This window comes from Mauremys mutica, chromosome 12, assembly GCF_020497125.1.
Source record: "Mauremys mutica isolate MM-2020 ecotype Southern chromosome 12, ASM2049712v1, whole genome shotgun sequence".
Lineage (NCBI taxonomy): Eukaryota > Metazoa > Chordata > Testudines > Geoemydidae > Mauremys > Mauremys mutica.
Genome location: NC_059083.1, coordinates 64090365 through 64104802, shown reverse-complemented (window position 1 = coordinate 64104802; position 14438 = coordinate 64090365). Strand labels below are relative to the sequence as shown.

Genomic DNA, 14438 nt, shown 5'->3' with positions numbered 1-14438 from the left:
CTGCTCTCCAAAGCACTGACCCCAGCATCAGTCACTATCTGCCTGCCCCCAATGCAAAGCAGATTCCCCTCCCCCACAGCCCTTCTCTGTCCCAAAGCAATGATTCCCCCCCCCCCCGGTCCCTCTCCGCCTCCCCTAATGCAAAGCCGTGGCCCCCCGGCCCTGGCCGCTCCCCCAGAACAGGCAGCCTCGCGCCCTCCCGCGGACTCAGATCCAGCCGGTGACCGCCCAGGCTTCGCTCAGGCGGTTGTCACTGCGCATGCCCAGTGACAGCAAGGGCAGCGTCTCGAGGCTCCTGGCGCCCGGGCTGCTGCAGCTGCTCTGCTCGGTGCGCGCCCCACCCGCCCTGGCACGTGCGCGCCGCCAGGGGAGCAGCATGGAGGCCGCGCTGAAGCGGGAACTGGGGACCTCAGTGCTGCGGCCCACGGGCCACTCGGGCGGCGGCTGCATCAGCCAGGGCCAGAGCTACGACACCGACGGGGGCCGGGTCTATGTGAAGAGCAACTCCAAGGCGGAGGTGCGGGGGGGCTGCGTTAGCAGGGGGGGCGAGGCTCCCCTGGGGGTGGGGGAGGGCTGGGTTAGCGGCGGGCCCGGGGCTCCCCTGGGGGCTGGGTTAGCGGCGGGCAATTGGGCAGGGTGGCAGGGGGTTTCACTGGGGGCTTGCATACTGAGCCGGGGTTTCACTGGGCGCGTGGGTGCTCCTGTGGTCCCTTTGGGTAATGGGACTAATTGGAGGGCTGTTCGTGCTAAAAATGAGCTGGCTTCACCTTTCAGGATTGGATGGAGAGAGCATTGCTTAGGCTCGGGTGTAAGAGTGAGTAGTTGCAGAGCTGGCTGTGCCACGCAGGAGGTTGCTTAGGGGCAGCAAAATGCCTAGTAATCCCTGGGGCTCCCAAGTGAATGCTGCTATCGGAGAGAGGGTGGTGACCGCATGGCGACTGTGTTAGCAATATAACCACTAGGCTCCTTTCTCAGCCAGTTCTGCCCCTACCAAGCCAGCAACCTGAGATCCCTGTACTTTGTATGTTGAAATAAACGGCTCTGACCAGGGCCTTGGCTTAAAAAAAAAATCCTGTTTGAAGGACCGTGCTGGGTGGATGTTTGCTAGCCTGCCTAAGGCAGTACTATTCCAAGAGCTGGTTTGGGGCATGGTTAGACTTACGCCACATGCTTGGAGATACAGACTCCACCATCTGGGTGGGATGGAATTAATTGATTGCTAGGGTGGGTGGCAGCATCTGGTGGTCCTTAAGGTGAGCAGCTGTATCTGTATCAGACACCTGGCAATATCAGCTAGCCATAGACTACAGATATTTAATGTCCGCTAGTGAAGGCAGGGGGCTGGACTCGACCTTTCAAGGTCCCTTCCAGTTCTAGGAGATAGATATATCTCCAGTTATTATTATGGTAATGCTCGCTACAGATATTATTGTGCCCCATCACCTTACTACAAAGGTCTGAAATAGACTGCTTTATCCTTTCTGATGTATTGGGGATGTAATCATAGAATTATAGAACTGGAAGGGATTTCGAGAGGTCATCTAGTCCACTCCCCTGCACTCAAGGCAGGACTAAGTATTATCTAGACCATCCCTGACAGGTGTTTGTCTAACCTGCTCTTAAAAATCTCCAATGATGGAGATTCCACCACCTCCCTAGGCAATTTATTCCAGTGCTTAACCACTCTGACAGTTAGGAAGTTTTTCCTAATGTCCAACCTAAACCGCCCTTGCTGCAATTTAAGCCCATTGCTTTTTCTCCTATCCTCAGCAGTTAAGAAGAACAATTTTTCTCCCTCCTCCTTGTAACAACCTTTTATGTACTTGAAAACTGTTATCATGTCCCCTCTCGGTCTTCTCTTCTCCAGACTAAACAAACTCAATTTTTTCAATCTTTCTTCATAGATCATGTTTTCTAGACCTTTAATCTTTAATTTTTGTTGCTCTTCTCTGGACTTTCTCCAGTTTGTCCACATCTTTCCTGAAATGTGGTGCCCAGAACTGGACACAATTCTCCAGTTGAGGCCTAATCAGCATGGAGTAGAGTGGAAGAATTACTTCTCGTCTCTTGTTTACAATAATCCTGGGTCCTGTACTAGTCAGTATTTTTGGATAATGAAGCAAGAGTATGCTTATAACATTTGTGGATGACACTGAGATGGGAGGAGTTGCAGGCACTTTTGAGGACAGGATTAGAATTCAAAACAACCATGACAAATTAGAGAACTGCTCCAAAATCAACAAGATGAAATTCAGTACTGCACTTAGGAATTAAAAATCTCATGCTCAACTACAAAATGGGGAATAATCGGCTAGTACTGATTAAAAGGATCTGGGGGTTATAGTGGATCACAAATTGAATACGAGTCAACAATGATGCAGTTGTGAAAAAGTCTAATATCCTTCTGGGCTGTATTTACAGGAATGTCGTATGTAAGACAGCTGTACTTGGTATTGGTGAGGCCTAAACTGTAGTATTGTGTCCAGTTATGGGTGCCACACTTTAGGAAAGCTGTGAACAATTTGGAGAGAGTCCAGGAGAGAACAACAAAAATTATAAAAGCTTTAGAAAACCTGATGTATGAGGAAAGGTTAAAAAACAACAACAACTTAGTCTTGAGAAAAGACCAAGGGGGACCTGATAAACTTTAAATATGTTAATGGCAATTATTAAGCAGATAGATGGTGAATGATTGTTCTCCATGTCTGTTGGTTGAAGGTTGGACAAGGGATAATCAGCTTAATCTGCAGCAAGGGAGATTTAGGTTCAATATTAGGCAAAACTTTCTAACTTCAAGGATAGTTAAACTCTGGAATAGGCTTCCAAGGGAGGTTGTGAAAGCCAAGTCTTTGGGAGCTTTTAAGAACAGGTTAAACACCTGTTGCGAATGGTTTGGTCCTGCCTCAGCTCAAGAGGCTGGATTAGATGATTTCTCTAGGTCCCTTCCAGTCCTACATTTCTGTGATTCTTTAGGACGTAGGTCAGTCTGTAGCTGCCTGCACTTAGGAAGAAATTTCCCTTATGGAGCAGGGTTTTCCATAATTGTGTTTGATGGGGTTTCTTGCATATTCTTTTTCAGTATCTGGTATAAGCCATTGTGTGAGACAGGATAGTGCATTCGATGGAATATTGGTCTTATACAGAATGTTAGTTCTGTGTTTCTGTTGGAAGTGAGGAAAATTATAAGAGGAAGATATTCTAAGCGTACACCCTAGGTGGAAGGAGAACACTGGGCACATGGAAGAAAACACAAACAATTTACCTGTAGTACAACAGCTTGGGGGGAAAAAATTGAAAGAAAGTGCTATGTCTGTTCCCAGTCTTTCTACCTTTTCCTGCTTGGTGGTATGAGCAGCAGGGTAACAATGTCACTCAAGTATGCTGAGGTCCCAGCTGGAAAGATGATGAAAGGCTTATTGTCTAGTAGTAGACTTAGAGCACCTAATAGTGATGGCAACCTAGTACTTCCATTTGGGCCTCAGTTAATACATACAACACTCTGGCAATAATTCTTTCAGCACATTTGGGAGTGCTTGAGAGAACTAGGGGCAGGATGGTGCTGAGTAATAAAGGAGAGATGCTTTTTTAAACAAAAAAGTCAGAAGCCCTGGATTAATTTGCTATTCAGTCGGCCACTGTTTTCTATGCTTTTGCATGTGTCTATAAATGCAGAGTGCTGATGAAAGCAAACTTCACCTGACTGTATTATAATGCTATGCTGTGTATGCAGCAACATGCTATATCAGCAGTTGTATTATAAATGTTTGGTTTTAGGTTATTTACTCTATCAAAATTTGCAACTGGCTTAAGCCTGGCTTAATATTTCAGGCAGAGATACAATTTTATTTAACCAATGTAGGCATTTATAAGTCATAAATTATCAAACTCCTTAATAGATAATCCAAGAATTCTTGCCTGCCTCCATTCTGGGGAGTTTGTAATCAATGCCCACTGCAGTTTGTCCTGTGTCTTTAAGTCCTGTATCTGGCCCCAAACTGTTCTGTTGCTATTTTATTCACTAGGCAGTTATATTTAATTAGTTTCATTAGTGCTTATAGCATAGACTGCAGCTTCTCTAAGAGACCTTTTTTTAATTTAATTTAATACCTATCTCCTAGAACTGGAAGGGACCTTGAAAGGTCATCGAGTCCAGCCCCCTGCCTTCACTAGCAGGACCAAGTACTGATTTTCCCCCCAGATCCCTAAGTGGCCCCCTCAAGGATTGAATTCACAACCCTGGGTTTAGTAGGCCAATACTCAAACCACTCTCTGAGTAGTATTTACTTAAGTGATTAGTCCCATTGAAGTCAATGGAGAGTAAGTACTACTCAACATGTGTGGCATTGGCAGAATCAGGACCTAAAGTTGTAACTTGACTAGATTCTCACTTGAAAGAACATCACAACTCCAGGTTAGCCACAAAGTCATTCTTTATATTTCTGCTGTGAACACAAACTTAAGGGATGGCAGCAGCTATTTTAATATTAGTCTACCTAAAAGTCTACCTACAGTTGATTTTGTGCAAAGCTACACAGAATACCAACACGTAACACTGTCCTTTTAATGTATCTGTTGAAGTTTGTATCCATTTTTCTACTCAGATGCTGCACATCACGTGAACACAGTATTTTTGTCAGCAGTATGCATGTGAACTCTGTTCCATTAATGGAGATGGAGCCTCCGATGTGTGAGCCAGGCTTTGATTCAATTGTTGAGTTATTTGCCTGACCCTATAAAATGCTAGAAGCCACACTGCTTCTATAGGAGCAGATTTATGGATAGGAACTTGTGTAATTCTGAAATTATTGTCAGGTCTATAGGTCAGACTTAGCAGTGTAGGTATCACAACTCTGGACTGCTGGTATCTTATACCTGCACTAGCAAAAAACAAGCTACTCTGTTTAAAATGTTTACTTGGGGAAAGACCTTCATTTAGCCATAAGAGCATTCAAAGGGAGTGACGCTTTTTCTTTGTATTTGACAGGCCAGAAGAATGTTTGAGGGAGAAATGGAAAGTTTATCAGCCATCCTGCAAACACAGACAGTAAAGGTGCCCAAACCCATCAAAGTTATAGATGTGCCAGGAGGCAGCACTCTATTTGTGATGGAACATTTGGAAATGAGGAGTCTTAATAGGTAAATTCTAATTGTGTCATTGCTTCTTGCTGTGACCAGAAATTTAGATTTGTTTTGGGGATGAAAATCCATTTTGATATATTATTTTTTTCACTAGATCTGGGACAGGAGGGGAAGCTGCACTTTGTATACAGTGCCCCTTAGTATCTCACCATACTTGTATACCGGGAATCAATTATAAACTGAAGAGAAGCTCCAGGTATTGGGAAAAGAGAAGTAATAGTTATGGGGGATTCAGTTTGGGTTTGCGATGACCGGGAGAAGCATATGGTGACTTGCATTTGTGTGAAGGTTGCGGATCTCTCGAGACATCTAGGTCGGGTTGGCAAACTTTTTGGCCTGAGGGCCACATTGGGGTTCCGAAACTATATGAAGCATGTGGACAAGGGGGATCCAGTGGATATAGTGTACTTAAATTTTCAGAAAGCCTTTGACAAGGTCCCTCACCAAAGACGCTTAAGCAAAGAAAGCTGTCATGGGATAAGAGGAAAGGTCCTCTCATGGATTGGTAACTGGTTAAAAGATAGGAAACAAAGGGTGGGAATAAATGGTCAGTTTTCAGAATGGAGAGAGGTGAATAGTGGTGTCCCCCAGGGGTCTGTACTGGGACCAGTCCTATTCAACATACCGTATTTATCGGCGTATAACACGCACTTTTTTCCCCTGAAAATAGGGGGCAAATGATGTGTGCGTGTTATACGCCGATATAACCTTAACAGGGCCGGCTCTAGGATTTCTGCCCCAGGCAGAAAAGAAAAGCGCCGCCCCCCCCCCCAGCGGCGCGGAGCGGCGCCCTAGCCCCTGCCCCACTCCCGAGCAGCGCGGCCCTAGCCCCCCCCCCCCCCCAGCGGCCCGAGCCCCCGCCCTCTCCCCCCCCCCAGCGGCGGGGCCTGAGCCCCGAGCCCCGGCCTGCGTGAGCCCCCACCTCCCGAGCGGCGCGGCCCGGCCCTAGCCCCCTCCCGAGCGGCCCGGCCCGAGCTGCCTTAGCCCCCGCGCCCCTCCAGAGCGGCCTGAGACCCCGTCCTCCCTCCCTCCCCCGAGCGGCCCTGGCCCTAGCCCCCGCCCCCCTCCCGAGCGGCCCGGCCAGAGCCGCCTTAGCCCCCGCGCCCCTCCAGAGCGGCCCGAGACCCCGTCCTCCCTCCCTCCCCCGAGCGGCCCTGGCCCTAGCCCCCGCCCCCCTCCCGAGCGGCCCGGCCAGAGCCGCCTTAGCCCCCGCCCCCCTCCCGAGCGGCCCGAGACCCCGTCCCCCCCCCCCGAGCGGCCCTAACCCGCGGAGCACCGCCCTAGCCCCCGCCCCCCTCCCGAGCGGCGTATTTACATACTTACATATTTTATGTGTCAGTTGATTATATTATTCTAGCATATGATGACTGTTTTGCATTGTAAGTTACACCCACGTATGAAAAATATTGGACATAGGGTGTTTAAAAAATAAATACATTAGAGATGCTTACTACCGTTGTGTGGGCTGCACTAATGACTAATTTCAACAATAGGGTGACAGATGTTATAGGTTGTATCAACAACACTTATGGCATAAACACTAGTCAGCCAGGTGTAACATACTATACAAAGCTTGTGTATATTTTCAAGTTTGCCAGAAATTATTAAAAGAAAGAGGAGAGCTGCATTTCTAAGTGCGTGCAGATGTGAATTTTGGCTAACATAGCTGTTTGTAACATTCATCTGTGGTATTTTCTTGGCAAAGAAAATGAGTATTCAGAAAGCATGACCCTAACAGACCAGTAGACATGCTAACAATACTCTAAGGAAGCAACCTTGGAACACTGAACCTAACTCATAAAACAGTTATATCTTTGATACATATAAAAATACATACAGTGTGGAGCTGAAGTGGTTTTTTTCCCTGCATTTGAAATTTAAGTTTTTTTCCTGAAATTTCCCCCTTAAAATGAAGGTGCGTGTTATACGCCTGTGCGTGTTATACGCCGATAAATACGGTATTCATAAATGATGTGGAAAAAGGGGTGAACAGAGAGGTGGCAACATTTGCAGATGATACAAAACTACTCAAGATAGTTACGTCCCAAGCAGACTGCAAAGAGCTACAAAAGGATCTCACAAAACTGGGTGACTAGGCAACAAAATGGCAGATGAAATTCAGTGTTGATAAATGCAAAGTAATGCACATTGGAAAACATAATCCAAACTATACATATAAAATGATGGGGGTCTAAATTAGCTGTTACCACTTACGAAAGAAATCTTGGAGTCATTGTGGATAATTCTCTGCAAACGTCCACTCAGTGTGCTGCGGCAGTCAAAAAAATGAACAGAATGTTGGGAATCATTAAGAAAAGGGATTGATAATAAAATAGAAAATATCATATTGCCTCTATATAAATCCATAGTATGCCCATATCTTGAATATTGTGTGTAGATGTGGTCACCCCATCTCAAAAAATATTTATTGGAATTGGAAAAGGTTCAGAAAAAGGCAACAAAAATTATTAGGGGTATGGAATGGTAGCCATATGAGGAGAGATTAACAAGACTGGGAATTTTCAGCTTGGAAAATAAATGACGGGTGTGGAGAAAGTAAATTTATTTAATCCTTCTCATAAAAGAAGAACTAGGGGTCACCCAATGAAATTAATAGGCAGCAGGTTTAAAACAAACAAAGGAAGTATTTTTTCACACAGTGCACAGTCAACCTGTGGAACGCTTTACCAGAGGATGTTGTGAAGGCAAAGACTATAACGGGGTTCAAAAAAGAACTAGATAAGTTCATGGAGGATATGTCCATCAGGGGCTATTAGCCAGGATGGGCACTGATGGTGTCCCTAGCCTGTTTGCCAGAAGCTGGGAATGGGTGACAAGGGATGGATCATTTGATGATTATCTGTTCTGTTCATTCCCTCTCGGGCACTTGGCATTGGCCACTGTCGGAAGACAGGATACTGGGCTAGATGGACCTTTGGTCTAACCCAATATGGCTGTTCTTATGAAGATTTCAGAGTAAGAATTGTGGGAGTTAGAGAAAAGAACTACGAGATCATCTTGCTATGTGATTCTCACCTTTGGGGGATATGAAGCACTATTTATTGTTCCTTATATAGTACAGGAGGGGTGTACATTGCACTTCCAGATAGATAAAGTTTGTGTCCTGAATATTGATACCTTAAAATCTGACGGCCTGATTGTCCCCTTTCCTGGAAGAAAATCCACTATGGAGGTTGTTCTCAGTTGTTCCATCAGGGAGCTGAGTTGTGCCCTCCTCACCCCTCTGGGCTTCTGCAGCTGGCTTAGAGAACCCATCAAGTAGCAAGGCTGCAGAAATGTAATAGTGTTTGGTTGTGCTACAGGTCCTCCTTGATCTGTGCTGCGATCAGGAGACGGAGATGCATGTCTGCTCAGTTTGCTCACTCCTCTTGCCCCCTCCTAACTTGGCGGATGCTCAGATTCATGGGGAGCCCGCTGTGAAGTCCAGGGAATCAAAGGGATCCTGCTGCAAAGGTGGCTGAACTCCCTTTCTGTGAAAGTTGGGGAGAGATGAGCATGAATATGACCCTTGATGTACTAATTTCAGAGGTATGATCAGGCCCCGTGTTAGAACAGGAACAACGCGAAGAGATGACAATGCACTGGATTCAGGGAGATGATGTGGCAAGTGAAGACTAAGAGAGTGAACATAAGATAACTTGGGAGGCTAGTATCTTGAGTATTATGTGGTAGGCTTCTATCTTGTGGGAGGAGTTGCAAAATTTTCTAGAGAATATAAGCTTGTACTTGGAAAAAGTCTAAGAATGGAGGATTAGAATGAGAGGGCAGAGGAGACGGATATGAGCTCAGAAATCAAGAGGAGCAAATTCATATGGAGTTTTAAGCAGAAGGATAACTTTCAGTTCTGTTTGGAGATAGATAGGAAGCCAGTGAAGGTGCAACAGGAGATTTGGTCTTGTTTCCTGGAGGGTGAGAGCAGTCTAGCTTTAGCATTCTGGTCTCTGATGTTGAGAGCTGAGGTCTCGGAGAGCTATAAAATTGCAATAGATGAGGCATGAAATGATGAAAAGAATAGACACTTTAGCAGAGGTAGAGCCCAGGAAAGAGTAAATCCAACCTATCCGCTGCCTCTAGAATGTAGCTGGAGGTACAAAAACTAATAGGCTATATGATGCATGATCTTCTCACAGGCTGATTATTAAATGTACAGGCCTCATGTAGAGCTAATACGTAGCAGAAATGTTGTATTGCAGTAATTACTTTGTATTTAGGGTTTCTCTCACTTCATTTCAATGTCACATTGTGAGAAATAGCCATTGTGTCCTAATAAATACAATTTTCAGAATCTTTTGGTCTTAAGCTTTTTTCCCCTCCTCAAAAGGATGTCTTTGCTTCCAGATAGAGCATGCGGAAAAGTTCTCAGCAAATGTACATGAGTAATTCCCTGCATATCAAGATGTGAATTCACTGGTTACTATATGATTCAGTGATGCTAAAAGAACTTATTTTGGTTTCTTAGGCATTCAGCGAAGCTTGGAACACAGTTGGCTGATCTCCACCTTCACAACCAGAAACTTGGAGAGAAGTTGAAGAAAGAGGGGAACACTGTTGGTACAGTATATAGTTGTCTGTAAATTTAATAACATTAAGCTAGTTAACAGATAACCTGTAAAACAGGCAGTTGCTAAAATGACTTTGTTATTTCAGGAACATCTATTTGGCTCCAATAACACTGTCATGCAAATAAACTTGGAACACATTCCTTTTTGTATTTGAAACAAGATTCACAAATAGCAAAAAAACTCTTTATCTCTTTTGTGGGTAAAATATTTCTTAGACTTGCTGTCCCCACTGTTTATTCCAGATCATTACCTCAAAAGCTTTGTTTCAGAGGCGATATATCACCAGATGATGTGATTAAGATTAAAACTTAACTTTAGGACAAGATAGAAAATGTTTAACTGAAGGCAGTTTAATAAAGATACTGCAGCGTAAGCTGTCTGCTACCAGCAAACTACTGTATCTCCATCTGATTTAAAGCCTACCTACACTGCAAATACTTACAATCTTTGTAATCTGTTTTTATTTTTTTGGTTTGCAAGGTAAAAGTGAGGGGCAAACAGACATCCAGTTCGTGGATCGATTTGGCTTTCACACGGTCACCTGTTGTGGCTATCTCCCACAAGTAGGTTCTGCTTAAGTCTTGGAACTTATTTAACCTACTAGCATTTCAATTCTTAGGGATTTAAATGTAACACTTTAAGACTTTGCTACACATTTTTCTAATTGTGGAAGAGCAAATGTTTGGATTGTAAGAGATGAGTTTTTGCTTTGCTTTGGAAAATACAAAGGGTCAAGATTATTCTAGATGTAACTCCATTGATTTCAGTGGAGTTACATCAGGAATTAATATGTTCCAGATAGCTTGGAAAGCAACAGCCCAAGACAGGGTTTGGAGCTACAGGGTTTGGGTATCTGTAATATCTCTGCTGTTGTTTTTATTCAATTAATGAGATTTTAAAGAAGACTTGAACCTTTCCTGAACACTGGCTAGAATAGACAACTGAAATAGTAACACCTTGCACTACACAGACATCAAGACACAAATTGTTTTATTTCCTCAAAGGCTATATTTAAAAAATGCTACCCTGTCTTATGCTGTGTGTCCAGTGCCTAACCTCTGATCCTGCTTTTCCAGGTGAATGACTGGCAGAATGACTGGGTGACTTTCTATGCCAGGCAGCGAATCCAGCCCCAGATGGATATGGTTGAAAAGAATTCAGGAGACAGGGAGGCAAGAGAACTTTGGGCACAGCTTCAGGTAGAAGCGCTCCCTGTGACTCTTAATTTATTGATAGCTAGGTGTGGGTTAGTTGGTTTTTCTTTTAATAAAGAAATTAGCTCCAGCCTTCTGTTGGAATGTTTTAGGATTTTGTGAGAAAGGAACATATATTCCCAAAGACTGTACAACACCCTTTATGTGGAGGTAGAATGGCTTCATGCAGTGTCCCCCAATGCTATAATCTAAAGCAAATCCTTATAGGCTAGCTCTTTGGGTAGTGCTTTGCATTGCCAGTCAAGAGAGCTTAGTTCAAGTTCACATCTCCTGTTCTCTGGCCTGGGAGTGGTACATGCTTACTACCTGGAACACACATAGGGGAATGCCATGGGTTACTCAATAGCACTACCATTTCATTTAAGGGTTGCATTCATCTTTTTGAGTGGATGCACTTTTAGCTATTTTCTCACTATTTTGTGGAACATAAGAATGGTCATACTGGGTCAGATGAAAGGTCCATCTAGCCCAGTATCCTGTCTTCCAACAAAAAGATCAGTTTCACGTTGGGGGGCTGTCTGTAAGCAAGGACTGGCCTATCTTCCAAGATCTGTGAGCGTGATGGATCGTCCTTCGGGATAGGTTGTAAATCCTTGATGATGCGCTGGAGAGGTTTTAGTTGGGTACAGACTACCACGGCTGCTACTCTGAAACCTGTCTTCCAGCAGGGCCAATGCCAGGTGCCCCAGAGAGAATGAACAGAACAGGTGATCATCAAGTGATCCATCCCCTGTCACTCATTCCCAGCTTCTGGCAAACAGAGGCTAGGGACACCATCCTCTACTCATGGATAATAGGAGGATTCTTACCCCTTCTTCCAGTGGAGCAGTATCTTTGAATTTGTTTGCAACTGGCTAAATTTGGCGTACTGAGTGAATTTTTAACTTTGGACTTTATAACACTGAAAAGCGGTTATGACACATACTGAAGTTAGGAAGTGACAAAAATACAAGATGGAATCTTTAACTGAGACATTCCCCTGTATTGCAGGCTTGGGGATGGGATATACAATTGGATGACTATGGTCTTCAATCACTAGTATCTATGATTCTGTAGAAGTAGAAACCATGTTGATCCCCCTTTGACATTTTTTATTTTAAATGTCAAAAGGCACCAGTCTGTTTTGACTGGCAGTTAACTAGCTAATTTTTAAGAATGTTGAATTCATATTTTGTAACCTGTGTGTGTGTATGTATGCATGCTTACTCTAGTGATTTCAACATCTGCTGTTTAAAGTAACTCACACCCCACCATTCTTCATCTTGAGGCATCTCACTGGTAACTCTTGCTTTCTTTTGCCTCCCCAGCTGAAGATACCCAGTTTGTTCTGTGACATGGAGATCGTTCCTACTCTCCTTCATGGGGATCTGTGGGGAGGAAATGTAGCTGAGGATGACTCTGGCCCCATTATTTTTGACCCTGCCTCCTTTTATGGTCATTCAGAATATGAACTTGCGATAGCTGGGATGTTTGGTGGCTTCAGCAACTCTTTTTACTCTGCATACCACAGTAAAATTCCCAAAGCTCCAGGGTTTGAGAAACGACTCAAACTGTACCAACTTTTCCACTATATGAACCACTGGAACCATTTTGGATCAGGGTACAGAGGGTCTTCTCTAAACATCATGAGAAACCTGGTAAAATGATTTCACCCTCAAACAGAGTATCTCACTCCCCCACTTAAGAAAACCCACACTTCTTGGTGAGGCAACTACAATAATATTAAAACAGATACTTGACCCTCTCCCTCTTTGCACAGCTAAAGATCTAGAATCAGAGAGTCCTGCTGATCCCAGCTGTGACATTTTCCATCCCTTTAAGATATAGTCACTTGCTGCATAAAAGAACTTGCAGGGTCAGGGTGGTGGTGTACAATTCTGTTTTGGCAGATTGAATCAGAGAAGAAAACTCTTGAGTGTAAATAAATTGGAAGAGGTCCTATGACAGAGACCAACCGTGCCACATATTGTTAAGTGTTTGCACTTGCACATTGATTCAGAAATCAACATGAAAAGCTTGGTGAAATGGAAAGAAGGCCTTTCCTTACATACCAATGCAAATGGCTGAAGGAGTTGCTCATTGAGACTTTTCCTTCTGGTTGCTTGTTCGGCCAAATTCTTTTCAGCCATGCATTTCTAGATATAGGTACCAAAGCAATAGCATGTTAACATGAAATCCAGAAAGGAATAAAAAGTGATCAGGGCTACCCATAAACAATTTTAATATGGTTCAAATGGGTGGAGTCCTCTGCCCATCCTATTACATAGTACTGTGTACAGACTTCTCAAATGTTTCATGTTTTGTGTGACACCATGTGTTTGGGTTTTGCTGGCACATTCCCAGGCTGTCCCATGTCTGCTAGTCAACCAGCTTCTAGCTAGAGCCTATTCAGAACTGATACCATCCTGCTTTTTGAACGGAGCTGTTTGATAGGGTTTCCTCTCCTGCTGGATGTCTTCAGACAGCGCTGGCTGCATGTACACTTCCTCTGGGGAGGTGCTGCTGACTGGCACACACAACCGACGATCATTTTTGTGGTTGCCATCACCCACAAGTAAAGAGAGGGCAATTCAGTGCCATTAGATCAGTGAGTAGTTTCCACATAATTTGTCCAGAATTCACACTGCAGGAGCTATGATGTGTCTTTTTGTGTTTCCGAGAGCCCCACAAACTGCACTACTTAGCTGTTGGCACATTCAAGACCAAGGGAAGTCAAACTTGGACTGTTGATGCACGTAAGAGCATCTCACCACTTAATACCTGTATCACTAAAATTTCTTCAAAGAATTAATGCAGGAAAACATTAGGTTGCAGGATAGTAGCTGTTCCATGTGTGCTTGCAGGACAGTAACACTAAAACAATAGCTCTGCTGTCTAGTTGTGGGCTTCTAGTGATGTTTCGACAAAAGGACACCAGGTAGGTGAGAGAGATGCATGATTCCTTACATGCATGCTAAGCATATGGGAGTGATTTTTATTGAACTAAAATGTTTTTCACTGGATTTAAGTTGGTACTGTGATGTGCTGAATTTCTCTGACCGCTGGTTTTGCAGTGAGTACTGATACGAATTTTGGTGACTACCATTTGAATATTTCTCCTCCCCCCTAATCCTAGTAGTAGTTTCACTGGCTGTTACTTGTTGGCTGGAAAATACTGCAAATCTTGCTTGGCAGCATAGGTTGTTACTCATCTCCTGCTGTTTAAATAAAATATTAGTTTCCTAATTGATTATTGTTGTTTGTCTCTTGTCTGTATGAATAGCTTGCGGCTTACTTTCCTGACTGGGGAAGCTGCTCTAAATTCCTGGAGAATAGGAAGGTCCTATATCCTTCCTAATAAAAACCCAGTGTGTTGGTTCTTGGGGCACCCAGGACAGTGAGTTATTGTGTTACCTCCTTCCTTCAGCACTGAAGTAGTCTTGCATGTGCCAAGGTGAGTGTCAGCTTCCTAACACCACCATCTCTGTCATTCAAGCCCTTTCCTGTGGGCCTTGCCTTGCAG

The 14438-nt window shown here is 44.1% G+C and overlaps 1 protein-coding gene across 1 annotated transcript; it reads left to right on the top strand.

The window, feature by feature from the left end:
• Nucleotides 1–235: 235 nt before the first annotated feature.
• On the top strand, nucleotides 236–14158 carry LOC123345851 (fructosamine 3 kinase related protein). The gene is made up of 6 exons (XM_044982911.1): nucleotides 236–517; nucleotides 4985–5136; nucleotides 9620–9711; nucleotides 10203–10285; nucleotides 10799–10921; nucleotides 12244–14158. Exons 1-6 carry the CDS (start codon nucleotides 260–262, stop codon nucleotides 12580–12582), a joined length of 1047 nt encoding a protein of 348 aa, XP_044838846.1. The 5' UTR covers nucleotides 236–259; the 3' UTR covers nucleotides 12583–14158.
• Nucleotides 14159–14438: the final 280 nt, after the last annotated feature.

Coding starts and splice junctions, on each gene's coding strand:
- LOC123345851 (XM_044982911.1), top strand. CDS start 260: ATGCCCAGTGACAGCAAGGGCAGCGTCTCGAGGCTCCTGGCGCCCGGG. Junction 10,286..10,798: donor GTTGTGGCTATCTCCCACAA/GTAGGTTCTGCT, acceptor CTGCTTTTCCAG/GTGAATGACTGGCAGAATGA. Junction 10,922..12,243: donor AACTTTGGGCACAGCTTCAG/GTAGAAGCGCTC, acceptor TTGCCTCCCCAG/CTGAAGATACCCAGTTTGTT.